This window comes from Styela clava, chromosome 13 (assembly GCF_964204865.1).
Source record: "Styela clava chromosome 13, kaStyClav1.hap1.2, whole genome shotgun sequence".
NCBI lineage: Eukaryota > Metazoa > Chordata > Ascidiacea > Stolidobranchia > Styelidae > Styela > Styela clava.
The window spans coordinates 14,421,208-14,449,206 of record NC_135262.1 but is presented as its reverse complement, the minus strand read 5'-3'; the positions used below and the strand labels follow the sequence as shown (position 1 = coordinate 14,449,206).

General features: G+C 35.6%; 2 protein-coding genes across 2 annotated transcripts; one reads left to right on the top strand and one right to left on the bottom strand.

Annotated features, from left to right (window-relative positions):
• Window positions 1-304: 304 nt before the first annotated feature.
• On the bottom strand, window positions 305-823 carry LOC120332595 (myotrophin homolog). The gene has a single exon (XM_039399875.2). It carries the CDS (start codon window positions 821-823, stop codon window positions 305-307), a length of 519 nt encoding a protein of 172 aa, XP_039255809.2.
• A 12,237-nt stretch (window positions 824-13,060) lies between these two features.
• LOC120332692 (ceramide kinase-like protein) lies at window positions 13,061-27,531 on the top strand. Its single transcript, XM_039399993.2, has 11 exons — window positions 13,061-13,368; window positions 14,191-14,266; window positions 15,062-15,249; window positions 15,801-15,936; window positions 16,323-16,426; window positions 17,261-17,471; window positions 18,310-18,512; window positions 19,938-20,127; window positions 21,998-22,376; window positions 23,232-23,333; window positions 24,959-27,531. The coding sequence occupies exons 1-11, from the start codon at window positions 13,194-13,196 to the stop codon at window positions 25,154-25,156; spliced, it is 1,962 nt and encodes a 653-aa protein (XP_039255927.2). The 5' UTR covers window positions 13,061-13,193; the 3' UTR covers window positions 25,157-27,531.
• The last annotated feature ends 468 nt before the right edge of the window (window positions 27,532-27,999 follow it).

The following is a 27,999-nucleotide window of genomic DNA, read 5'->3' as shown; positions in this document are numbered from 1 at the left end:
AAGAAAAAATGCACTTCATCACACGTTTCTAAATTTTCATAGTTTTACCGGAATATAGACAATAAGTATCCCAAGAATTTCCTGAGGAGATTGCGACATTATCGCTCCATTAGGTCCATAAAGTACATTCCCGGGGCAATGAAAAACGGATTTTGACTTTATTATCAGCATTTAGTTCCTTTGAAATTACTAATTACATCCAATAATAGTTTACAGCTAAGGCGCTGAGCAGCCAACGGAACAGGCATACCAACCTAACATTTGGTTTCTATAGATAGATAGACAATCAATAGCATGGGCCTAGTCACAAAAATCTTTCAATTACATCAAGAACCGCATCTTTTCCTGACGCTTCATCAAAATAACTTTTGCCGGAGGGTGACTGATTCTTGTTAAGGCTTGCTCCAAACGTAAGTAATATTTCAACAGCCTTCGAGTGATTTTCCCAAATTGCCGCGAGCAAAGGTGATATTCCAAATTTGTCCAGCACGTTGACATCGGAACCTCTTTCCAGGAAAAATTTTATGACATCATTCTGACCATAATCCGCAGCTATTACAATTGCTGGTCTCGCTAAAATTTGGTCAAGTAAGCATACATTTTCAAGCATACCACACTGTCTTAAAACGTGTTCCAACTCTGACAAGTCGCCATTCTTAATAGCCCACTCTATCCGTTCTCGTAGGTTTGACACTGACTCAGAGTGAGCGCAATATTCAGAATTTTCAAGTGATTTCTGAAAATCTCCTAAAGCCCCCTCTTCCAAAGAAAGGTTTAGAAATTTATCAGATAATTTTTTTCCCGAAGCAAACCATTCGCTCATAGCGGGCGCGCCCGCAAAGTATATACACGGAGACTAAAGCTAAATACGGATTTCGAACAAGCGTTGAAGCGTAAATTACTTCCGATAAGATCAACTGCAGGGTTAAATTACACAATATTTTATTCAGCGCACTAGTTGTAAACGGTGGTATCAGAAGTCACAAAGGGGTAATCCCCGCTGCGCATGCAACTCCCGGGGTCGTATTAAATGAATATCTACTCCTAGGCACTAAGGTACTTAACCTTGAACTCTTTATCGATGCTTTCTATTCACAAAACAAATCGAAAAAAAGGGTATCGAGGCCCATATCGTTTTTATAGGGACCTAAATAACACGTGTGGCACATGGTTTTTAAACAATAATTGAGGTTTAGGGTCATAGGGTTCGTTAAACATAAACCTCTTTGTGCTATGGAATATGCAAAAACACAGCAGTTCGATAAAGAGTTTTAGCAACAGCCTGGATCAAGTAAATTTCAAATATGTAAGAATGTAATTTACGAATATATATTGAACGTGGAGGATCGCATACGTGTGGATCGTTTTGTTATTATGTGGGTATTGTTCTTCTAAGTTCCTGTGTTTAATACCAATCATAATTATAAGTATAATTTTTAATAATAGTTGTGAGTCGAGGGTGAATTTTTTTTATGTTGAGTAGAAACTTAGAGGTATTTCACCTTCAACTCATTTTGACATTTATATAAATACGTGTTCAGCGTAACTTCCCATCGGAGTTATTACCAGTATTTAGTCCAAGTGCGTGCAACTGTTCATAGCAATAGTCCAAAATGCACAATTATGGTGAACCCCGGGGCCCGGCCAACGAACAACTTATATATTTGTTTTTAGCAACTCGAAGTTGAGCTTGCAAAAGTAATCGTCTGTTAGCTGATTTTCTTAATTTTGTATCGATTCATCGGCAATTTTCAACTAACAGCTTACAGCAGCATGTGATGCCGAAAGAGAGATCATTTTTATGCATGGTTTTCCGGATTTGTGTAATGCCCAGCATATACATGGGCTAGCTCTTGTGAAAATGTGCAAATCATTTCTAGGTAGGTGTTACAGACAAAGTTTCTTTGTTTTATTTCATATATATTTGACCTGGGGTTATCTCGAGATATATCGGTCATTGCACTTTGTCGAATGACCGTTCATGAAATCACTCCCTTCAATGCGATTTCACCATCTGTTCGTGGGCTGAAATGGGCATGTCGGCGTAAACAAAGTCTGTTCTTTTTCTCTCGTTTTTTGTTTGTTTATTATTTTGAATCATTGCCAGTCGGCTGTTTACAATTTATTCCGTGCTAGGAGTTTGCCGTTTAAGTAGTGCTAATTTATTTGCCACAATGAGCGGATTTGTTTGCCTGTTTCTCAGTTTAATAATTGAGTTTGATCCGTTTTGCATAATCTAATGCTGCTATTGTTTGCATATTCTAGAATTAAGTATGTAGTTAACCTGCCTGTTGGGTTGGTCGTAAACTTTAGCAACCCTCTACAATTGATCATTCGTACTCAACAATGATCATTCGACCTCAACAGTTGATCATTGCTTCTCAACAATGATCATTCGACCTCAACATTGCTATATCAATTAATTATTTGAACCTCTACACTCTACAATACTGTGATCATTTGTGCCTCTACAATACTGGAATCATTTGTTTTTATCACCACACAATATCGTGTTTCACGTGACTTGTGGAGTTGTTAATATCGAGAAGCCTGGCAGGTTATATACATAAAAGGAAGTTAATAGCGCAAAGTGTCACCGCCCAACACGTTATAGACTTCTTGCAGAGCCTCATCATAAAGTCGCTTATAATCTACAGTAGGCTTGTTTGTAGCAACGATTGCTTGTCTTTTGTTCTACCTCGATATTTTGCGAGATCGTCTACTCGGAGAGCCACTGTTGAATAAGAAGTTCATAACTACTTCACTAAAATTTCACATCCGGCGACCATTCTAGACAAATATTTCAACCTTTAATTGTTCCACAATGCTATCTTTGTGTTGTACAATAGCATCGCTTGCTTTGACAAACCATATCTTGACTGTGTTGAACAATGAAATGTTTCAGACATCAGTCGAACTTTTTCTATTCATAATCAATCTTAATTTTATTAGTAGGCGTTTTAATTTTTATAATCACAACACGGCACTCATAAAGAAATATCATACAATTTAATCCTTGTCAAACGAGATTTTACCCCACTGTGACGTAGTTATATATATATATATGACGGTGACCGTACATTTGAACCCACGTACATTTGAACCCTATGTATATCCACGGGTTCAATCTATATGCGGGTGCTAAAACCCATGGGTTAGGGTTAGTGTGGGTTCAACTATCCGAAAAACAAAAAAAATTCCATAGGTGCAATAGCATACAGGTGCAATTGCCATGGGTTCAAATGTACGTGGGTTCAAATGTAATGGAACCATATAGGACACGCCGAACGTGCCGTTACAAAAAAAGGAAAAGCAACCTTCCCTAATCTACTGTACGGTACCATCGAAAAACTTCCTACTTTAGCGTAGCATTAGATTTAGGATGAGATTTACATATTTATTCCGAAGGAGAGGAAAACTGATAAAACGGTTTAATCATATGGCGAACCACGGCTTCTCATACCAGTGCATGTCGGGTATGAAATTAGTTAGCCAGTTATTTGTTTCAGATGCTTGGACTTGGTGGTGGAGGAACCGTAACCGACCGGCGGTTACGTGAACGAGCCTACGACAGATATTAGAAATCATCACAATACACTATATAATAGCAATCAATATGTCATCATTGGTGACATATGCACCGTGCAGAGGAGGTGTAAAATTTCCCCAGAAAAAGATTTTTTTTCATAATTCGCATAATTTTCATTTACAAATCGTGTTACTGTATTTGGAGGGATACGAGTGTGCGCAATGTAATAATAGATAGTGGTATATTCAAAGGTGTTATTTATGATAAAAAAATATGTCTCAAAATATATTGTTCAGCTGGAAGTTTGAGTGAAGCAAATTGTATAACAACAGTACACTCCGATCATGACATGTATATAATAAAAGTACAGTTAAAGCAATTGAGGCGGAAAAGGGAAAAAGAGAAAAATGCTATTAGATTACCTATTAAATGAATACCGTCATTGAAAACGGAATGATGGACCAATATGTAAGGAAATAGAAAAAAAAGTTTGATATTTCTAGACAACTGTAATGAATGAGAAATATAGTACCTTGATATAAGGCTTTATTCAACTTAAATTTAAAGCACTCTTAGAATGAATCTAAAATAATATAACACAAGCAAATGTTATTAAACAAGAAAACAAATACGTATCGAATTGCTGATGCTAACAGTAAGCGGCTCAATAGTTAAATGAATAAAGTTGAAAGAATTAACACACTACATCTACAGCAATGATTGGTGTCTGATTTGAAACGCCACAGCAATCATCGCTTGACTGCAGCTGTATAAACAAATAGATACATTGAGTTGCATTTCCAAGTTATCACATTCACCGCCACTTTAGAGATTTAGTCTGTCTACGGTTCGGCGTTCCCTGGTTGATCTCCTTAGAACTGGAGGCGATGGAGATCTAGAAACAATATTATTTTCAACAATATCTTCTTGCGTTTGAGTTTTATTGTTTCCTTGATTGATAGATGGAGACATAGGTTGAATCGAAGACTCGTCTCTAACGTGCAATGGTGTTTCATGGTTGATATTGTCTGTCCCTTGCCTATTCATCGAAATTTCGTAACCGACAGGGGCCAGATGTTTTGAGGCTACAGTTGTTTCTCTGCCATCTGGAAATCGAACATGAGCATATTGTGGATTTGCTTCCAGAAGCTCGACTTCATCTACTAAAGGTTCGGTTTTCGACTTCCTGACATATCTTTTCAAAAGCACTGGTCCCGGCGTTGACATCCAGGATGGAATAGAACATCCAGACGTAGATCTTCTGGAGAATTTGAAAACTCGCTCATGAGGAGACTCATTGGTGGCTGTACACAATAACGACCGTATGGAATGCAAAACATCAGGCAAAACCTCTTGCCACAATTGAACAGAAAGACGTTTCGATTTCAGCGCCAACTTTACCCCATTCCATATCGTGCTATTAAAACGTTCAACCTGTCCATTTCCTGCAGGATTATATGGTGTGGTGCGACTTGTTGCAATACCTTTGTCATTGAGAAAAGAGCGAAGTTCTCGACTCATGAAAGCAGAACCTCTGTCTGAATGTATAAAAGCAGGCATTCCAAATGTAGTGAATAGTTGCGTGAGACATTTAATGACACTTGCTGTGGAAACATCTGGACATGGGAATGCAAACGGAAATCTCGAAAATTCATCGACTACGCACAGAAAGTATCGATTATTATTGTTTGACGGTAGAGGTCCTTTAAAGCAGTGGTTCCCAACCGCCGGTCCGCGGACCGGTGCCGGTCCGCGAAGCTTTTTCGCCGGTCCGCGAGAAATTTCGTTGTTTTTATTCCGTCTCAATCGCTTTACCGAAGACGAAGTTGCGTTGGTTTATTACGCAATTTCTTTTCCATCGTTATATTGCGACGTAATTCGCGACATCTTGGCGCCGAGTAATCACACTTTTCCCTTTTTGGCTTGGATTCATCGCGAATGCGCTCCGATCGCTTTACCGAAGATGAGGTTGCGTTGGTTTATTACGCAATTTCTCTCCCGCCGTCATATTGCGACATCTTGGCGTCGAGTAATCACAATGTTTGCTTTTTCTGGTCCGATTCATCGCAAATGCACTCCATCAAATATGGCAAAATTCAAAAGCTAAAAATTGGCACGCGTTCTTTTTCTGTTCTGCGTCATATTCCTGATTATTATGGCCATTTATATAAAACGTTATGCATATTTCCTTTGTTTAAACCAGAAAACAGTCAAGAGCAGTATAATATTCCAGTAAGATATGAACTTGTTGCGACACTGCAGGTGGTCACGAGACGCGCAAAAAAATGGGCGGCAGAGATCTTTTCCAATAATTTGAGCAGACATAGTAGGATTTTGATCCTGGTGCCAACTTGCCAGTCAAAAAAAAAAACTTAATTAAAATTGTGATTCAACTTTACAGTCCAGATTTAAGAAAGAATCACTGTCACAATTTTGGATATCTCTTGATGGCGAATACCCATCGCTAAGTAAGCAATCAAACTGTTGTCCGTATTTTCAATCAGTTACTGCGTTATGCGGAAAAACATTTTCATCACTAGCTTTAATTAAAACGAAGCAACAAAATCGGCTACTCGCCTCTGCAGAGCTACGTGTTGCAGAAACTTCTTTGAGGCCTCGTTTGCAATCCAATATTGGAAACGAAACAGCAGCAAAATTCTCACTAGAGTTAATTGTGTTTATACAATATTTGGCATGTACAAGTTTTTTATGTGAAATGTTTTATGCGTGCCTTTCTCACGCATAATGGGTGCCCAGTACCAGTGGCATAGCTTCCACCCCCGCAGTGGCGGAAGGGCCCACAGCGCCAAGGGGCCCAAGCGGTTAGAATTTAGAAATGTAAGCCGCAAAACCAAAAGTTACATTGCAAAACCAGTAATGCACATCTAATGTTGATGTTAGTTCTGCTCAAATCGTTTTGTTAAGTAACAATGCCAGGGAGTCGTCGATTTTCGGCGTTTTGTGGTTTGATCGCACCGGCAAAATTGCAAAGGCTGTCACAATGATGTCGAAAGCAAAACCTCTCAGTGGCGCACAGAAACGCGGAAAAAGGGCAGAAGAGTACGCACGTATGAAAAAAATATAAAGTAACCAAGATAAACGGCAAATTTTTTGTTACCATTGCCTTTTAATAGCGACATGTTATGCTTTTTGACGAAATAAAAAAAGCGTTGTTTTAGCTTTTGTCCGAGAGTTTTTAGGGTCATTTCCTCGAAATATTTTTGCGGGGTCACGAGAGTCTTGCTACGCCACTGCCCAGTACTGCATTTTATTACGAAAGAGATGATATTAAATTATGTTTTACCCATTTCAATTTTTGGCTGGCACATTATTTGATAGTTTTTCTTCGTGTGAAATGTTTTTAAGTGTGCCTTTTTTAAGTGCCCGACATTGCATTATATTATCTGTTCCGGTTATTTCAATTTTTGCCGGTCCGCGAGTACATTTAATTTAATTTTACCGGTCCGCCAGGATAGAAAGGTTGGGAACCACTGCTTTAAAGTCTATATTGAGACGTTCAAATGCCTGTGTAGCTTTGATAAGGTGCCCGGTGTCAGGTTTATGAAATCGCGGCTTGCATTCACAACAAACAGGACATGTTGAAATAACTTTTCGAATGTCATCCATTGAATATGGCAAATTCCTGACTCGAATAAAGTGAGACATTCTCGTAATTCCTGGGTGACACAGAGCGTCATGAAGTTTATACGAAAGATGATTTTCGGGATCTTGTACAGTTGCGCACGATATTCTTGAAAGTGCATCAGAGGGAATATTTTCTTGCCCAGGACGATAACGAATGTCAAAACTATAGCAGCAGAGTTCTAGTCGCCATCGCATGATTTTATCATTTTTAATCTTTGTTCTGTGATTTCGATTGAACATAAATGATACGGATCTCTGATCTGTTATAAGAGTGAAATGTTTACAAGTGAGATAGTGACGCCAATGACGAACAGCCTCAATGATGGCCTTTGCTTCCTTCTCTATTGAAGGGTGTTTGAGTTCTGGACCTTGTTGCATGCGAGAGAAAAAAGCCACTGGTCTCCCACCTTGGTTTAGGGTTGCAGCCAATGCTACATCAGAGGCATCTGTTTCTACTTCAAAAGGTAAAGTTTCATCCACAGCTATAACGACAGCAGATTCTACGAGTCGCTTCAATTCGTGAAACGCATGAATTGCCTGGTCGTCGAGAGGGAAAGTTTTCGCAGATGCTAGTGGTCTGATAGTATCAGAAAACTTTGGTATCCACTTTGAGTAGTACGAGAAAAACCCAAGACAACGCTTTAAAGCGGAAACTGAGGTAGGAATCGGCAAACGCCGCAAAGGTTCTAGTCTCCCAGGATCCGGACGTATTTGGCCTTCCTCAATCTCGTAACCTAGAATCTGAAGTTTTCTGGTCGAAAATATGCTTTTGTTTTCGTTCAATTTTAGATTTCGTCGTTTAGCGGCTTCTAGAAACTTCTGCAAGTTGATATCATGGTCTTGTTGAGTATGCCCACAAATGGTAATGTTATCGAGATACGCAAAAACACCGGTCAGGTTTTCTTCTTTTACCAGGTTCATCATTGCCCTCTGGAAGCAGGCCACACCATTTGTGACTCCAAACGGTAAACGAGTGAACTGGAACAGAGCACCCGCAGCTTCGAAAGCAGTATATTTCTGGTCTTCCTTTTCAAGTGGAACCTGATGGTATGCACTTTTTAAATCCACTGTGCTATACACACGATAATGAGCAATTTCGTTGATTATATCGCTCATATTAGGTAAAGGAAACGCGTCTAACTGAGTAAATTTATTGATGGTCTGTGAATAATCGATTACAAACCTTCGTTTCCCATTTTCACCCTTTACGACGACAACTTGAGCTCTCCACGGAGATCTGCTAGGCGTTACAATTCCTTCATGTAACAAACGGTTGACCTCCATTTCAATAAACTTTCTGTCATCTTTGGAATACCAACGAGACTTTGTAGCAATAGGATGGCAGTCAGCAGTCAGATTTTTGAATGGTTCTGGTGGCAAACTTTTGAAAGTTGAAAAGCCACATACAGACATTGGAGGTCGATCGCCGCCGTAATTATAAGTTACACTTTGATGTTGTCCTTGAAAGTCTATTCCAAGTAAAATGTCACAACATAGATCATCCATTACTCTCAATATGAATTTTTGATAGTGTCGGCCCTGATATTCAATATCAGCTGCTGTGCAACCTTTTATAGGCATGGAACACGCCAGAGAAGCCATTGCTACCTTGTCCTTAACTGTGTCCCTTTTGATTGGGAGGTTACACCTTTCTATGAGACTGCAACTATCAAAAAGTGCGCGTACTTTGTGTCCTTCAATATGAATCACAGACGACGACCCTCTCAATGATTTCGGGGTATTGTCAAAAGCCATTCCTAATATATACGAGTTAGAACATGCAGTGACTTCGTCAGGATTTTGTGGGTTGAAAACGGTTCCTCTGCAGACTTTTATGAAATGTCCTTTTTATGACACTTGAAACAAAACACATTTCGGGCTGGACATTTTGAACGAGGATGTTTCTTTCCGCCACAGAAAAAGCACGCGGAATTTGCAGTAGCAGATATTTTCTCGATATCACACGATGTCTCATCGTTTTGAGTTTCACTGTTTTGAGCAGCCGCAGACACAGTAGAAGGATCGGATACTCGATAAGCTTCAGCATTCTTAATTGCTACTTCTAAGCTTCTGGCTTGATCGTATGTCGTATTAAGATCAAGGTGTTTGTTTTCCAACAAACGCTGTCGTATCCATGTGGAGTTTAACCCCCGGATAAAAGCGTCTCGGACATAAGCATCTCGGTTTTGAACAGCAGATACAGCTTTGAAATTACAATGTTTGCTTAACGATTTCAATGCTTGCATGTATTCGTCTACATTTTCAGATGCTTGTTGGTTCCTGGTTGCCAGAACATGCCGAGAATAAACTTCATTGAGAGGTTTGACAAACATTGTTTTCAGAATCTCAATCGCAGTATCGTACGATTCTGCCTCCTCAATGTTTTGAAATATACGAGGAGATATGAAATTCACCAGTACACCAAGTTTATCAAGGCCTTCAGACGGCAAGGCGTTTAGAAAATTATCAAAAGTCTTCTTCCAGTGCAGCCACTCACAGGATGCTTCACTAGAGTTAGGATCTACCTCCAGTCTCTCTGGTCTCAGAACCTTGTCCATGCTTGTACCAGAATACTCTTGTGAAATGATTTAAGTTGAATAAATTGTGATGAATGAGAAATATAGTACCTTGATATAAGGCTTTATTCAACTTAAATTTAAAGCACTCTTAGAATGAATCTAAAATAATATAACACAGGCAAATGTTATTAAACAAGAAAACAAATACGTATCGAATTGCTGATGCTAACAGTAAGCGGCTCAATAGTTAAATGAATAAAGTTGAAAGAATTAACACACTACATCTACAGCAATGATTGGTGTCTGATTTGAAACGCCACAGCAATCATCGCTTGACTGCAGCTGTATAAACAAATAGATACATTGAGTTGCATTTCCAAGTTATCACAACAACTTTATAGGAAAGTTTATAGAAAAGATGAAAACAGTATTGATGTTCAAATAAGGTATATATCGATGCAATTCCTAATTTCTAAAGAAAATTACTGAGGAAGAAGTGGACACTCTGCAAACAAATATTGAATTTATGAAATCAAGAAAATTGTGAAGAAATTCAAAAAACGTAAGACACCAGGACGAGGGGGAATGAGTAATGAATTTTTACAAACTGTAAATTGCTGGTGCAGAATTTACTGAAATATTACAAGAAATGTTTAGTGAAATCTATTATAGAGTTGATGGTGATCCAGGTCATTTTCGTATCATGTCTATTGCTTATCAACAATTTTTTGTAGTAGTCCTCTTTGGCTTTATTTTTGATATGAGTAAAGGCATTCGAATATTTTTTATATTGGCGCTTTTGAGTATCAGTGCCATTCAAAAATAATAACTTGTGTAATTTATTCCTAGTTTTGGCAGCACGTAAAATACCTGGAGTAATCCATGGTTTTCGTTTCAATCGAATTTCTTTCCTGCTCATTGTTTTTGGGGAGCATGTTTATCAATTAAGGTTCTAACCTTGGAGACGAATTCATCAAAAATACTGTTGAAATTTTCAATTTGTATTAGGCTACTTGTGGCATAGTTTCATTGCAAAACACCATTTGAGCATCATTCAAAAACTGGTCCGTACTGAAATGTCTCATGTCTCGTTTGAGTTCTGCAACATGCCGAGGGGGTGCATGTTCCAGGTCAATCTGACATAGAATAGAATAATGGTCAGTCGTAGTATCGTTCAATACAATTGGTTTCATATGTTGATCAGTGATGTTAGTATATATATGATCGAGTAAATTTGCAGAGTTACCAGTCACTCTGGTGGGAAGCGTGATCGTGGGGATTGTGGCATGGGACTGCAGCATGTCCAAGTATTCCTTGATAAAAAGTGTTTTTGCGTTAAAATTAATATTTATATCACCCACAATAATAAAAATTTTCCCATCACTAGTTAAGGTTGTGCAAGCTGTTTTGTAATTTACTGGAAAATTCATGATAATACGAATTCGGATGGCGGTAGAGGATGGCAATAATTAAAGTAATGGGTTTGGCAGATTTGATGGGTATTTCCACCCACAGCTCTTCACATCCGACAAGATTCGGAAGATAGTCATCGATAAATCTTGGACAAAAGTGAGATTTCATGTACAAACCTACACCACCAGCATTAGTGTTGGATGGTGTGTGGTAAAAGTCATACCCATCTATGTTGATATTAGTCACAGGGTTAGATTTTAGTTTTGTTTCTGAGATTGCGATAAATGTCGGGGTAGATTCTAGTTTGTAAACAAGTCTTGACAACTCATCACAATTTTTTTGGATAGAACGAATTTTCATTTGAGCCAAAACTATTGGGTTTTTTAACTGAGTGAGTGATTTTAACACATTATTGAGAAATACACAATTTTCAACATTTTCGGAGTCGAAGATAGTTGTATTCATAACATGAGTTTCTCCGTCTATGAAATCAGAGTTGATAGGAACGGGAATTATCAATTAATAGCATTTAGAACAGTAATGGCTAGTGCCAGAAAAAATTGTGGGTGAATGTACAGAAAAAGAGCACATAGAACATGCTCTAGCACTACAATTTTCACAAGATATGAAATTAAATGAAGTTGTTTTTTTACAAGCAAAAAATCGATGTAAGCCATTTTTATAACAATTATAAAATTTAGCCTGCTCCGAAGACAGTTGTTTATTTCAATTTTTGAAGGTCATCTAGCTTAGTGATCGGAATTCTAGAAGAATCTTTGTTTATTTCTAACATAAACGTTTCCGTTGGTAGTCCATCATATTTGTTAGTTTTTCTTGCCACGCGAGCATTGTATAGTAGATTACGTCTATAATCTGTCAAATGTTCATTTATATACAGGATTTTCATGCCGGTGACTCCAAAATTTTTAATGCTGGAAATGTTGCGTTTATTACTCAATAATTCTTTTTTTTTGTTCCTGGTTGTGAAGCGAACTATAATAGGGGGAATCTTAGACTTGTTTCTCCGCAGGAGACAGATATGCCCAGTCTATATATAGTTTTTTTATTTAAAAGCTGGCCCATTTTTATGATGATATCATCAGTCCATTCACCTTCTTTGTACGGAAAGCCGTGAAATTCCAGATTTTCTCTTCTGGTGTATTGTGCCAAGTTCTTAAAGTCTTTGTCAAATCTGCGTTGAAGCACTGAGACTAGATTTTCAAGAGCTTTATTGGAGGTCGATATCTGCTCAACTTTGTTGTGAAGGTCCGCTAAATAACTTTTTTGTATTTCGAACTCCGCGTTTATGAAGTCCTGACTGGCTTGCACCATTTCAACATTATGTTGTAGGGTGGTATTCGTAGACTGGATGCCACTCACTTCCTCCATTAATTTATCCACCTTACTCATCATATCGCCACTGTGTTTGAACATAACGTCAAGACGTTCGGCCATTTGTTGTGTATTATTATGAACAGACTCACTTATTTGGGTGGACATCTTTTGGTCATGTTCATTGATGGAGTCTTTTAAAAGATCTTTGATGGTATCTCCCACAATGGCCTTAATCTCGATCTTCAGGTTTTTTGTTATTCTCTGTTCCATCAAATCCAGTGTTTTCTTGATTTCGTCACTGTTTCCCTCCATTTTATCAAATTATTAGTGATTTAAATATTTTATGTTAAGGTATTGGTATATCTGTGAATCTTAATCAAATAGCGAATAATGTTTTGTAATTTTGTTGATGTTGTTGTTTTGAATCATACTCATGATTTTTGTTTCAACAAGAGATGACTTGTAAATAACAGTACTAACTTCTTTTATTCAAAAGGATTCTTTAATGCAAGTCATCAAAAGAGTCTATAGCACTGAAAAGGTTGAAAACCGCTCCACCAAAACTAGAAAGCCGAAAAACTCGAAATGATAACTTTTACGCATGAAAGGCCAGAGAGTGCAAAGTTCACGTCTCTGTATTCATAACAATCGTCGCGAGGCACGCGCTTTTCATTTTTCGCGACTGCTCGTCGTTCAATTTGTAATATTTCAATGGCAAGCTCTTGATACATAGTACAGCCAAGTCAAGTAGGATGGAGCCAAGGTCTGGGTGGGAAGTGTTTGATTCACCAAAATCTCAAACTCCCGAGAACGTAGAAGATGTAAGCCTGCGACAGAACGGCCGAAAGGAAGCATTTATCGAAACTATTTCAGAGAAAAAGAATGAAACAAAGTTACACAGCCAAAACGAAATTGGTGAAGACAAAAGTGAGTCTATTTCCAGATTTTAGTGAAACAAAATACTGAAATTACGCACCAGAGCCTATAAATACTGAAATAACCTGACATAGAAGTGCTTGGCTTATATCTGCACCTATATATTGATATTACGGGTCTCCTGAAGTACGGTACGGTACACGCCGCAAGTACCTGGTACGGTACCGGTACTTCTAGTTTGTCTGGCTCGACAATTTTTGCATATGTCATTTCTAACCCCCACCTGACTTCGACATCCGTAAATTACATCACTGCGAAGTCGCTTCCAAGACGCGCAAACGAGCACCCGAAATCGAACAGTTATTTCTCTTGTTTTCTCGTCGCAACGATTCCAATAGGAGAGAGATCGATAACGTCAGTCAGTTCTTCATCGTAGGCGCCAATGCCATTTCGGGCGATCGTACATATATTTGGCAAGCTCTATGACGTAATTGTGATGTCGTAGTGATGTAATTTTTGGATGGCGTAGCAAGGTGGGGGTTAGGATTGACATATCAAAAGATTGTTATGCTACGCCCATTAGAAGTCTGTTAGCTACGAAACTACACGAGACCCCGCGATTGTGACTTCGCAGTGTAAAATCGTTATGCTACGCCCATTAGAAGTACTTGAGGGCGCGCACTCCAGGAGACCCGATATTACAGTATATTATAGTAAGTTGTCTTTGCATGACGAAACATGATAAGCCAATCTCTCTCTCAATCAGGTAGCCAGTTAAACCAAAGCTAGTGTCTGATCTGCATGTCTGTAGCCATAGATTACTTCACTAATTTCTTTTAACTTTATTTACTTTATCATTTCCCTCCTTTTCAGTCACATCATTATTTCAAGCAACTAGTTCTCATAGAAGTGTTGATGTCACTTTTCCACCTCATCATTTATCTTCAAGGTAATCTGTGAACAACTACTGAACTACGATTACGCTACACATTACTTGTCAGCTCATTTATGTTAATGGATTATCATGGTGTTACACTTAAGATTTTCTGAGCTTGTTGTGGTATTCATATTTTAATAAGCTAATCGTCATTTATCCTTCTTGCTTTGGGTGTTTATTAATTTTAAATAGTTTACTATTCGGAATACATCCTCAAATTATATTTTGAACATGAAAAGTTGAATATATTCTTGGGCCATATTCATTAGAAAAACCTTAGACTTGAACCTTAGGTTTTCACTGTGCAATGACAACGTAGTTACATCTTGTGTGCTAAAGCCACTATGCCTCGAATTACCACTCTCTCTATCATGTATTATATGGATCTTTTACAGTAAAAATATCCTGTCATCATTGCTCTGATCGTAACTCATATTTACAAGTCTATGAATCGATACAACCACATTTTTGAATCACTATTTCATCTGTCGATTTTTTTTTATAAAATGCTTATTTGCACTTTTTTTTCGACAAATGCCCTGTATGTAATGAAGTAATATGTTTGTAAACAACTTGATCTTTGCAGTTCGGCATTGCTTACCTAATTTATTTTACCTTACGTGAAGTGGTGGGAATGGGATTTGAACCAGAGTGTTCCTGTGAGCTGCGATGCTAACACATCAAAGTTTAACGCTTTACCTGTCAAGCCATCACTAATATCATTAATATGAATCAAATAGTTTAACCTCACCAAGTTAATTGATTCTTTATGTATAAAATAAATAATCAGAAAGTGTTACCCATTAGCAATCAGAGGGTTTCGCGCCCATCTTCAGCAATACCAAGAGTTTCACCGACATCTGAAGACAGATCTGATGGTGTAATTTTATCAGCAATATTTGCTGTTGATAAAATAAGTTATGACGTAGAATTGTTTGATGATCGAATAGTGTGGACACCTGTGACTCCAGGCAAAACGAAGAAACCTGTATCAGGTATAAATAAGTCTCTGATGAACTCTATGGTTTGATAATAATAGTTTATCTATTTTGAGTGTTTTTGAACTAGGCTCTCGGGGGCCCCTCTGGGGGCCATGGATCGTTTTTTGGGGGGTCAGGACTCAGGAGCAAATGCCTTCACTAGCTACCATTTGCTATTACTAACTGAATCTAAATTGAAACAACTGTGAACAAGGACGAACGAATCATGAAAGTTTCAGAACCACTGATTTAGTTATTTTTGTTTTTACTCCAATTCCACTGAACATAACTAAAATAACGAAATTAATATATAACTTATAGTGTGTAAATATATTCAACACTATAATGCTCAGTAATATATTGGTCTGTTTATTGATTTTTTTTATATTAGTTCAGGCTAATTAAAGTTAACGAAAGTATCGAAAGTCGCAAGATAACATATGAGAAAGGCGGAGAAATCTCATTCTAAACTAATTATTATTGATGTATTTCATTTTTCTCCTATTTCAAATTGAATAAATCTCAGGTCTAATTGATGTTTTGATTGTGAATATAATTCTGTTTAGAATCTCATCAAGATTTACCAATGGTTGATAAAGGAATGATTTATTTGCATGAAATATGTTCGGTCAGATTGAAAAATATCAAAAGTATCAGATCTGGAAGCATCACAACTATTGGGTTTGCCATTTTCACAGCACAGTAAGTGTATCTGCCTAGTTTGTTGGTTTTCAGTGTTCTGGGGATGAATTCAAAATTGGGAATTCCACATAGCATTCGAGGGAAAAGTTTCCAGTTGGCTTGAATTGCTATTGTTTAATTCAGTATATAGGTAGTTCCTATCCTAGGAAAACTGTCTCAAAAAGTTGAAAACTAGTTATTACAGCGATGGACAAAACAGCATATTTCATTTTGAACCTTCTTACTAGTAAATTAAATTGAAGATGGCTGCTCAAATATTCATGTACTGGAGTACTGCTTATAAGTATTACTGGGTTTCAAATATTCTGATTATCAAGTTAATGACATTGGTAGTTATTGTAACAAGATGAAATTTTCTTTTATTCACGCCTATTCTAATTTTGCAGATCGAAAAGTGGAAACAAGCTTCGAGAACAGTCAATGTTATTCCTTTGTTTCAGTCGAGAAATTTGTATTCAATGGGCATCAAGGATAAAAGCTGCGATAACAGGTATGCATCTCTGACTTGTAAATGGAGATTTACACTGAATTAACAGTTTAAAGCTTCTAATACTTCATGACATTCTTTTCTGGCGGTCCAGAAGAGTGTACTAATATGGAGGTAACTAATTTTGTTTCCCTACTTTACATCAAGCTGTGTAAAGGGACGGAAACCTATGGGCAGGGGGTATATACACTTGGATAACACAGACAGTCTCCGAACTCGTAATAGAAAATTGGAATAAAATTATGGCCTAATCTAACCTGGTACAAACACCCTTTCATGACTACATTATTAGGCAAATGCACTTTTGTATCAGAATGTATAGGGTGTTCATCAATTTTTTAAATTGCGAAGGGAATTTACGATATCATATTTAGTTTGTTGACTCTCAGAGGTGTATAAAATGAAGTAATAACTTAAACGAGAATATCGGTCGGAGACCGAAGACTTATCGATCTTAGATCGGTAATTAGTTAATAACTCGCTAATTATACGACATAATTAACCCAAAATCGATAGGCGTCTGGTCCGAGGTAAGGTGCATGCACATGCAAAATTTGGAGCAGATTCAACCACGCGTTCGTGAGATATCGCGTTCATCTAACAGACACACACACACACACACACACACACAGACATACAAATACCTATCAATATACTTACCGATCTTAAGATCGATAAGTAATAAACACTGATTAAATAAACTAAACCAAGACATAAAGTCGAGACATATTGAGAACTGACTTAATTAAAGAATTCAAATTGTAACAGAACTTTATGAACACTGAGTATATCTTCAGTATTTATCTGAGTATTTATTACAGAATATCTTTATTTTAGCACGAGTAGAACGTCCAAAGCGTCTTTTGATTCTTTCATCGGGATCAATTCAATCTCGAATGATGTGGGACGACATGATTGATGCAAAAATACAAATGGCTTGCATAAAAGGACAATTGGTAGAAATTGTCAAACCAAATTCTGTTACGGAATATATTCAAAAAATGTTGGCAGAACAGTCTGTTAGTCGAGATGCCGAGTCTTACGATGGGTAGGTATCATAGAATATTTCAGTATTTACGAATTTTTAATCTAAGATTACATACAGTTCCATATAAAGCTGTGATAACCTACTGGTTAAAGTGTTGGCATTATACTATCTTGTCGTTGCATGTTAAACATATCAGATCCATTTCCCATATCTACCACATTTAGCCAGGGTGTAATAAATTAAGGGTAGATAGGTAATGGCGAATCAGAAAGATTCTGATGTTCCACATAAATAGTAGTTCTTTACATATTGTTACATATCAGTGGCTGCTCTACAGGGCCTTATATGAGGATCGAATGACGTAAATAAGCACAGTATATAGAAGGCTGTTCGCTATTGGTTCCATAATTTTATCACGCTGTAGAAATGGATCTCCAAAATCAATATTTATCTTAATATTTAGGAGCGTCTTCTAGATTTTGATTTCCTTATTTGAAAATTCTTTATTTTAATGAAATTTTATAGCTTTATCCTTTTTAGCTGTTTTATACGTTTGCTCTGAAAAAGGCTTTAGACAAGAACTAATTGATCCGTGGGGAATATATATAACTCATCGTATTTATTGCACCTTAATTGATGGGTGGGTGAGGTGCAGGTCACGGGTTCCAACCTAAGATTTTTCTATTGCGCAATATCAACATAGAAAGTCCTACCCAGTTATCATCCATTTTGAAATGTAAATTGTTTCTTATTTAAAAATTTTCTATGATAGTTTTCAACTTAGAATGTCCGTTGTAATTTAGGTAACTGTTGAATGTGATTTTAATTTTATGGACATTTGTGGTTATTTTTAAACTGCCAAGCCAAAGTACTATATTCAGAAAATTTTCTCTTTCAGAATTCTCATGCTTGGAAAAATTGGATTGTTCTCAGAAGCTGTGAATGCAATTCTACAATTCAAAAAAGAAATTTTAAGATCAGGAGCTTGGCATCCAAACATACCAACATTAGGCTTTATTCCGACGACGAGCGTTAGCTATATTTCGAGTGAAATCCACGGCTGTTCAGATGCAGAAACTGCCCTTTTTCATGCATTGTATGGTAAGCTATGAAAGTCCGGAAAAAATTATTTTTTCCTGCACTAGCACTGATATGAATATGTAGTGTATTGATGTTTTTTTTTGAAAAAACTCTCATTATGTAGTTTCAGTGTCTCTTGGCACTTCAGTTTTCAGTTTTAAATTGTAACTTATTTCAGAGATTAATCTCCTTCTTTCTGAGTGTGTGCCTAGCACATAATAATCTCCCATGGGATTTGAACCAACATGCTAAGAATGATGCCCTAACCGCAGATCGATTTTGAAGAATAATTTTGTCTGCGAAATGAGTATCTTCCTGTTCTCCGTGAATTTTCTCGATATTCTGGGAACTGGTTGTAAATACCAATTGGTAATGCTCGTAAGATTAATCTCCAATGTAAATATTTGAATGTCTCAGACAGAAATTTGTTTAAATTGGAAATTGTCAATAGAAATCTTTGTTATCATGTCACGACAGCTGGTGTGACATTGATAAATCAGAATTTTTTTTTCTCGGGTTTTCGACTGGTATTTTTCATTACATTCTTCTACATCCTTAATTGGACAATATTTTGGGACGAAATTGCCCAGATTACAATTATACACAATAAATATATTTTTAATGATTTCATTTTCCATTTTGATGTTTTACTGGAAATCATTTTCGTCTTTCTTTTTGTAAATAGACATTAAGCAATTTTCCCAGTGATATAAATAACCAAGAGTCACTAATTTGGTGAAAATTTGGTATGGTAAAAGATTATAACTTTGAGAATTTTAGTTATACCGGTAAGGTATTTCAGATAGGCCAATTCAGTCAATCAGGGTTATTGGATATATCATATATTGTTTCACAAATACTTGATTTAGAATATTGAAATTAAAATTCACCTGCTTAATCTAGAATATACAACGAATAGCCGATAAGGCGTTTTAATCATATGACGAACCACAGCCTCTCGTCCGGTTACTAGTCCCATGTCGGGTACAGAGATAGTTAATCAGTTTTTTGTCAGATGCATGATGACTTGATAGCGGAGGAAGCTGTAACCAACCACTAGATATTTCTAATAATACGTTTCAATAGTCTAGAAACTATTCTGGGTAATTCAAGAGTTACCGCATACCACATGTTCTGCATACCATTGCAAATATATTTCTGTAACTTTTTTTTGACCATATTCAGACTTCTTCAGATATACATAATTTGGGTCAATATCGAATCCAAGTCATCAAAATCAACGGATCAATCAGATTCGAGCCTGGGTTGAATTTTCAGCTCATCCCTACTTGCTGTTGCTGCGCACTATAGACAAAACTATACAGACAGAACGTTACTACTCATAAGTTGTTGGTCCGTTAGAAACCTATTTAATACCAATCTAGAAACAACATGTAATTTCCGAATTCATTAAAACACTTCAAGAAAAATACTATGTTTTATCAGGTTGCACTCAAACAGTACCCATTAGTTCGTACTATGATGAAGATGGAAATTTTTTGAAGTATGGTATTGTTGCGTCATATGGTTTCTCGGGTGGTGATACAACTTATGATACCATAACAAAAGGATTTGGTGCGATACAGAGTAGCATTAAGAAAGGATTTGCTTTCACAAAAGCCATTGTTCAGAGGAGGTTCGTTGAGTGTTTACAGTTTCATTATTATTGATACTGGTATGAAAATTACTTTGGGCTCATAAAACCCTTCTATTATAGGGCTAATCTTATAGTTTGGGATTGGTAATGGGTAAACGAAGAATTAAAGTGAATGAAAGTTGTCATTGGTGATATTCAATACATTTTCAAAAAGGTCGATAAAGGCGATAACTTGTAAAAGTTCGCTTTTCGGATGCAAAATATTAATTTTACTTCTGGCATGTGTCATGATTTTATATGTAACAAATTATCTCAGGATATTTTAAATTGGCAATAATTGTGAAAATTAATCAGTTTGGTCATAGTTATTAAGAATTTCAAATTGTACTCAAGAGTTACGCCTCATTTGTTTCTGAATGTGTGCTCGTGACACTGGGATGAGTGAATTAATCTAAAAATGTCTGTTGTAATTTGAACTGTTGTCATCTTTGAAGACACAAACTACATTGAAAAACTCATAATAAACTAGATATATATTTGATAGCTATATACTCCGTTTTTAAATTTCAGCCTCCAATATTTTCTATATGGATTTGATTGAACCTCTGATTTCTATTTAAGAAATAGATTCTTTATATTGCTTCGTCAAATGTCAAGGACATATTATTTCAATATTGACAATGTGTGTACATCGTATTGCTTACTTATTGGAAACGAAACTACTTAATCACTTAAGAGAAAAGAAAACCTGTGGAAATGGCTCCAACTTTTCATCTAGCTATGAGAGTCAAATAGGAAATACCAGTATTTGATGAATAAAGATTCGTTTGTTGGATTAATCCATAATATTTCAATTTGGTTATATGTTGTTATTTGGGAACAGACAATCAGATCAAACTGACTGTGGTTTAACAAAAATACACAGACATTTAAAACATACAGTTACAAACACTGAAATGTTCCTAGACAGAAATATTTTATGAAGTGTTTGAATTATTATGAACTGAAAAGTCATAGAGGGAACAGAGTTCATTTTCTTAATCATTTCCATTTTGCTTAAATTGAAAAGTGCTGAAGTATGGATTTATAATTTGTTTAATAAAACTAGATGAATGTTGTTATAGTAATGCGGCAATAGAATCAATAATATATAGTTACGGTAATATTAATGCACATATTGATGTACATATTATACTGATTTTGTTAACCCAATGTGAACAACATCAAATATTTATGTGAAAGTGATACCAATGTGGATTATTGATGGTTTTATCCACCTAACAAGCATGGACATAATTAGTGGCTCGGTGGTGTGGATCATCGTGCTAAGCGTTGGGAATACGCTTGCCACCGCACCTCTGCCGTCTTATTGGCTTTCCCACTCCACCAGGATAAATATGTAAATCCCATCCTATCCTGGTGATGAAGGGTTAACCATTAGCAATAACGAGAATTATTGCCTGCAAGTGTAGAGTATTATATGACACATAGGCTAGTCATTGAATCCTAATCTGAACCATTTAGAATAAATTGTGAGAGTGAGTTTGTTAAATTTAGCAAATTCGTAATGTTCCCAAAAAATTTTCAACAAATCGTATCTGATTTAAATTCCTGATTTGCGAAGTAATATTCAAATGGAATATTTCAATTTGAAGAATTGTAATTTTAATTATTAATTGCGCTCTTTTTGGATATGAGTTAATTTATGCAATGTTCTCTGTTGAACATGACTCTATTCAGAATATATTTGATATTCAATAAATTCTTCTTCTTTATATTTTTTTGTATAATTCAGTTTTGGTCATCTCTGATTTTGACATCATCAAAGTATCGTTAATATAGCTTTAATCTTGTTGTTTTATATAACTTAGACAGACAATTTAAAAAAATTAAGTTTTAATTTGTTTAGATCGTATTCTTGTGAAATACAATATAAAGATTCCCCGCAAAGTTTTGAACCTTTTGATGAAGATGAACTTTTTCAAGGCGAATTCAAGAAATATTCTATCGTCAATCAATTCTACGTTGAAGATGATGATGAACAATGTCATTCAAGGTCATCGTTACACCCACCACATGATTCTGACTCCGGTGTATGGCCCCAGTTTGATAAGTGGGATACAGTACCTTGTCGCTGCTATCTGGATATCACTGTAACGTCGTTACCACAAAATAATGATGAATTTTCTGATGGTTGCCAACTTTCTGCTACCTTGGTTCGTGAAACTATGTCTAGAAAAGAATTGTTGAAAGGAATGGGGAGTCAGGTTTCTATTTCTTCTGTAATGGTATGATATTTTACATTTGGTTCATCATGATTTTAGAAATATTTCAGTATATTTATTTTCATCTGAAAGTTTGTTATTTGATTTATTTTGGCATTGAGCATTTGACATCTCGTTTTCAAACAAACAAACTTTATTTGACTCCTTTCACTGTAAAAGTTTTTGATATCCAATAAACAGTGTTTAGTTCATAATATATCACACGTATGTACAGAAAATATAGCATAAACACTACGTATTCTGCTTTAGCATTTCCTTATTTTTTAGAATAAATTGGAAATTCATATTCGTTATTCCAATCCAATGCTAATATATAGGCCTACTGATATGATTCCTATAAACATATCAAATCCGTATCAAATTACCGTGATATAACAGAAGTCACTGACAACCAAATGCTAGTTTGAACTACTGCTCATTTTTAAGTTATGAATTTTCAGAATTGTGCTGTTGATGACACATTTCCTATGTAATATATTGATTTCCTGATTTACCGGACTTATTATGCACATTAAAAATTTATAACGTCAATTTGTTTCCTAATATGAATCCCATTTGTGTCGATAATGCCATAAAAATAAATATTATTTTATATTTGGTCAAAGATACCAATGATAGCAATCAAGGATGGCCAGAGAAAAATTAAAAAAATATTTTTGAATAACGAATATTTTCTGACTCTGACTTTTGTTCATAGGATAAATTTGAAAAAATTGAAATGAATTACAGGGAAATGCTGAACTACTCGATTCCCTTTTTTTTTTCTCAAACTTCATCTGTTTCTAAAAGATTACTTTTAAACTTGGGATTTTTGATATTTTCACCATCTTAAACTTTATCATTATATTTTTTATTCAGAGTCAGAAAAATAAATCGGAAATTCAAGATAAAACTGACGTGATACGAGCGAGTGAATTTGTTATTAAGCCGACTAGTCTATCATCAAATGGTTCTTCAAATGTAAGTATTGTTCGAGTGGTCAGCATATTTGATTTAACTATTTTGAAGTATAAATTATTAAAAACCTCTCGTTGAAACCCCGTGCCTGCTACTTCACCCGATGTGTAGTGAAATAGACCAAAAAGACTGTGGTGCTTTCAAAAACATTGTATAGGGCAGTGACTCCCATTCTTTTTATGGCTCTCGGCCTCCTTCTGAAGGCTTTTAGCACTCATGACCCGCCTGTTTATCGTTCCAGTGGTATTTATAGTGTTATTTTGATTGATAGGTTGGTAGATTTCAATGTGAACACCCTGTGAAATAACCTTGTCAAACAATGGGACTAAGAAGAACGGTTTTCTTGTAAAGTGAAATGTAAAATCAGTTTTGTGCCTAGCGTTGTGGCCCTCCTCCAACTTCTCTGTGGCCCCCTTGCCCCTTGATCGGTTAGGAACTGCTGATGTATGGGACTCAAAAAATACAGAATGAAGGAGGCCATTTGGAACATATTTCAGAGAACATTACTTATGCGAACGTTCTAAATTATCGACACTTTTTTGTACCATCAAACACAAAGTTTGTTTCAAGTTTTTAAATGTTAAATATATTTTCATCATTTTTGTAGAAGCAATTATTATTTCTTTTGGGTCACTCTGTTTATAATTGCTTATCAATAGAGGCATCTCAAAATATACTTCTTTTGAAAATTCCATAGACAGACAACTACTATAGTTACAAACTGGACCATATTTCTCAAAATTTTGTGAATGTATCAATGCAATTTCTTAATTGACTCATTTTATCAGTTTTAATTCATCACTTTTCAAGTTCACTCAGCAATTCAACCATCTTTGCTGGTTACAAACTGGTAAATACCTTGTTTGCATAAGTAGCTTGTATCTCTTCACTTTTGTTTGGGGTTGTGATATTATCTCGATCTTGTTACAACATGTTATATTCATGTAGTAACTTGCTCAAAGTATATAGTATAAAGTGACAGTAAGTAGGCAGTGTAATATATGGTATCTTACTTTGCTATTTGTTTTTACAAGAGGGAATGATTACCTGGCTCACAGTTTATGTTTTCTTAACTGAAAGTCTGAAAGCATTGATTCAATATTCAAGTAGGGCGCATTCAAATAGAAATGACTAAATAACTATACCTGACCTTGACTAATAGGTAAATATAACAAGTTTTATCGTTTATTGGTTCATAAGGATTTCGCATTCTGTTATTTCAGGTATTTTTCACTAATGAAAATTTATGGATGTTTTCACATTTTAGCTCTGAACAAGGTACTAGACTAGAGAATCAGCCATTGAGGGGTAGGATGCGAAAAATTTTTTGAACCATTTCTCTCCCAATTTTATTACAATGGGCATGAGGCTTTAACGACAATGGATTTAATCTGTGATTAAAGTTGATTTAGTGAGATCCAAAGGAATAATCACTGGGTCACTGTATTGGTGGCAGACGTTTAAAAAGTCGTCACTTTCGGCCACTCGTGAAGTGCTATCAACTCCCGTGTTAGTCTGTGCTTCATTTGAAAAACTTTACATATCGCCACTCGGGGTAACGTTATATTTTAATTGGTAGTCACTTATTCTAAGCAATTTCTAAAAAATAGTTATCATGTATTTTTCAGTCTAACAGCTTCTCAAAATGGACAATCGATGGGAATTGTTTGGATTCAAAAATACAAGAGCTACATGTTAAAGTTGAAGAACTTCCTCTTATTATGTATGGCCGTACACCTGGACAACCTTTATGTCTTCCACTAGACCAAACAATATTACGACTCACTTCTACCCCTGAGGATGTCGCACTCGATTCTATGGCTTGAAATTGATTATGTATTTGTATCGAGAAGCAGGGATGGCCATAACTGAATACTGGACTAAACGCTATTTTAGCCACAAAAAACACAAAAATTTCTTGTTATGATCGGCTATAATCTAAACTTAATATGTAAAACAAAAGTGCTTCTTTGCGCAATGTGCCCTTTTTTCATTCCCGGTTTCTTGTCACGTTCGCGCATGTCCATCCTCGATTATGATGAAATACAACATAATTAGTCTGAAGTGAGTTCAATGAAAATCTTCCTGACAGCATCATCGGCAATGTATGAAATTTGTACAAATTTTGCTATTCGCTTTAAGACTAGCGATGTTAAGTGGTGGTTGTATTCAAATTTATTCACTATTCAACTTGATATGGACATCCCTGACGAAAATGTCAGGTATTGATTAGTGTGCCAATATCCGTACCAAAATCACACTTCATTCTAAAGTAATTGCTTCAGAGCAACATAATGTTATGAGTCGGATTTAGCTTCACATATTTTAGATTTTCATTTCAAAATTGCATATTTATCTTTTTAAGTAATTTTAAATTCGAGCAATTAAATTAATTTTAATTAATATACGGTAGTATATTATGGTAGTATATTAATTATTACATCAATTTTCAATTTCTCTTTGAATTGAATTATTTAAACAGATGATACTGTGATATTAGTAGGGGAAATAATCATCAATTTAGATAATCTTGTCCCTTACATAAGCCATTCAATTCTTGCTTAGTTGCTGTCTGGTATTTCATTCTAACATGACATAATATTATGGCATGCACTTAATTGTACAATTTGCGTCCATTGTATTTTTCTTACTATCGTATATTATATACATGTCTATTTTCAGTATTTATAGAAAGTTTCATACCACAACGAAGATAGCAAGCAGTTACTGTATTTATCCTTTAATAATATATAGCAAAATTTGTTTTTTCGTTGTTACTTGAAAAAATTCATTTTGTTATTTTTATACTCTCAAAAATCTTCAAGAAGCATTCTGCTATATGCATTTTGTATTTTTGATACTGGAACCCTATGTTTTTGTATCTGTGAATTATTTTTGTCTCGTCACAAGCCTCAAATCTGGTTAAATCCGATTTTCTAAGTTCTTCCATTAATACTCGAATTTGCTTTACAAAACAATATTCTCAAATTTTAACTATAATTTTAATCTTGTGACTCTACTGTCTACTGTCGATTATTCTCTGCTATTAACTCTTTTGATTTTATGCTCCAATTCTAAAAAATTTCAGTATTATAGAAATATTATCTCGATTAGTTTTGTTAATTATTATTCTGAAAATACCTCCAACATAGTATTAGCTTTAAATTTTATTTATATTAAATTTTCAGGAATGGGCTTAACTATGACATTATCAAAATTGGGATATTCAATTGATTTTGATATAGAGATTCAAATTTGTCTAAATTATAATTCGGACAGATATGAAAAATGATGAAAGGCGAACTATAATTTTATTCTTTAAAATTGATAGTTAGTGTAAACATATCGTAACTTGTCATATACTACTACTAGCGATTCATGGTTTGGTTAATTACACTCAATTGTACTTTTAACATGACAAAATTGTACTTAGTATTATGATAAGTACCGTAGATAAAGATGTTTTCTGAAGCATTTTTTTTCAGCAAATTAAATATTTATGCAAACATTTGCTATGCATTATGATTCTAATTCACGAAGCATTATTTGCTACTTAGCTATTTTTCAATTCTTCCAAAGATTTTTGAAGGTTACTGATATAATTTTTCATATTTGATTAGATGGCTTTTAGAAAATTTTGCAATTTTTGTATTTGAGTATTTTAAATATTGAATTACGGTAATTTCTTTGCACAATAGGCAATCAGTATTTTGCTTTATCAAATGGTTAGGAGGATTTCGATTTTCTAATTCTTTTCATATAAAGTCAACATTGCTATATACGGAATTTTATTGGACATTGGAAATTTTCAATTACAAGTTAATTTAATTACAGTTATCTTTATTAAATCTTTCTTACGAAAAGGACAAATTTTTAATTCCATGTGATATCAGTAAAACAGTGCCATCATGAGTTTTACCAATGAATGCTCACATATACACAGTCATAATAAATTGTCCATCTTTTTCACTCAGTTTCAATTTGTTTTAAATAGATCATAAAAGATGGTTTCATTGTCCTCCCCAGAGAATTTGTCAATATTTGTTACATACTAACACTATATGAATGTTGTGAACTCCTAAGACCTTGTTTGATTTTCACCCCAAAAGGTCTAAAATATTTTTCAATATTCGAGTTTATTTCTTAAATTTTCCATTTTTGAACTTTCTGCAAAAAATACAAGAAGTACTGTTCCATGTTATATTACGTTTGTGTGTATTTAGGACAGGGTATATAATTGTAAGGGTTTATATATTTATCCCCCGGGATAGGTGACCCGGGATACGAGGCTGCTTAATCGTATGGTGAACCACGACCTCTCGTCCAATTACCTGCCCATGTCGGGTATGGGATTAGTTAGCTAGATTCTTGTTTCAGATGCATAGATTTTATGCACTGGCCAGCGGTTACGTGGAACATCCCATAGGAGGCAGGAACCACATTACGGCGGCGAGAAGTTCAGCAATCCTCTTGCACATAACTATCCGAATTCGAACCTGCGAATTCCCGCAGGGTTATCAGAGGTGCGGTGGCGAGCGTATACCTAACGCTTAGCACGATGCGCCAAACCGCCGAGCCGGATTCGAAATTGCCAACCCGCGTAGGGTAATCTAGAGGTGCGTCAAGAAGCCTATTTTCTAATACTCCGCACAATGCGCAACTCACCGAT

What these genes read in the sequence shown, in the direction of transcription:
- LOC120332595 (XM_039399875.2), bottom strand. Translation starts at nt 823, where the DNA reads ATGAGCGAATGGTTTGCTTCGGGAAAAAAATTATCTGATAAATTTCTA.
- LOC120332692 (XM_039399993.2), top strand. Translation starts at nt 13,194, where the DNA reads ATGGAGCCAAGGTCTGGGTGGGAAGTGTTTGATTCACCAAAATCTCAA. An exon ending in GATAAAAGCTGCGATAACAG is followed by an intron (nt 16,427 to 17,260) that starts GTATGCATCTCT and finishes TCTTTATTTTAG; the next exon opens with CACGAGTAGAACGTCCAAAG. An exon ending in GATGCCGAGTCTTACGATGG is followed by an intron (nt 17,472 to 18,309) that starts GTAGGTATCATA and finishes TTTCTCTTTCAG; the next exon opens with AATTCTCATGCTTGGAAAAA.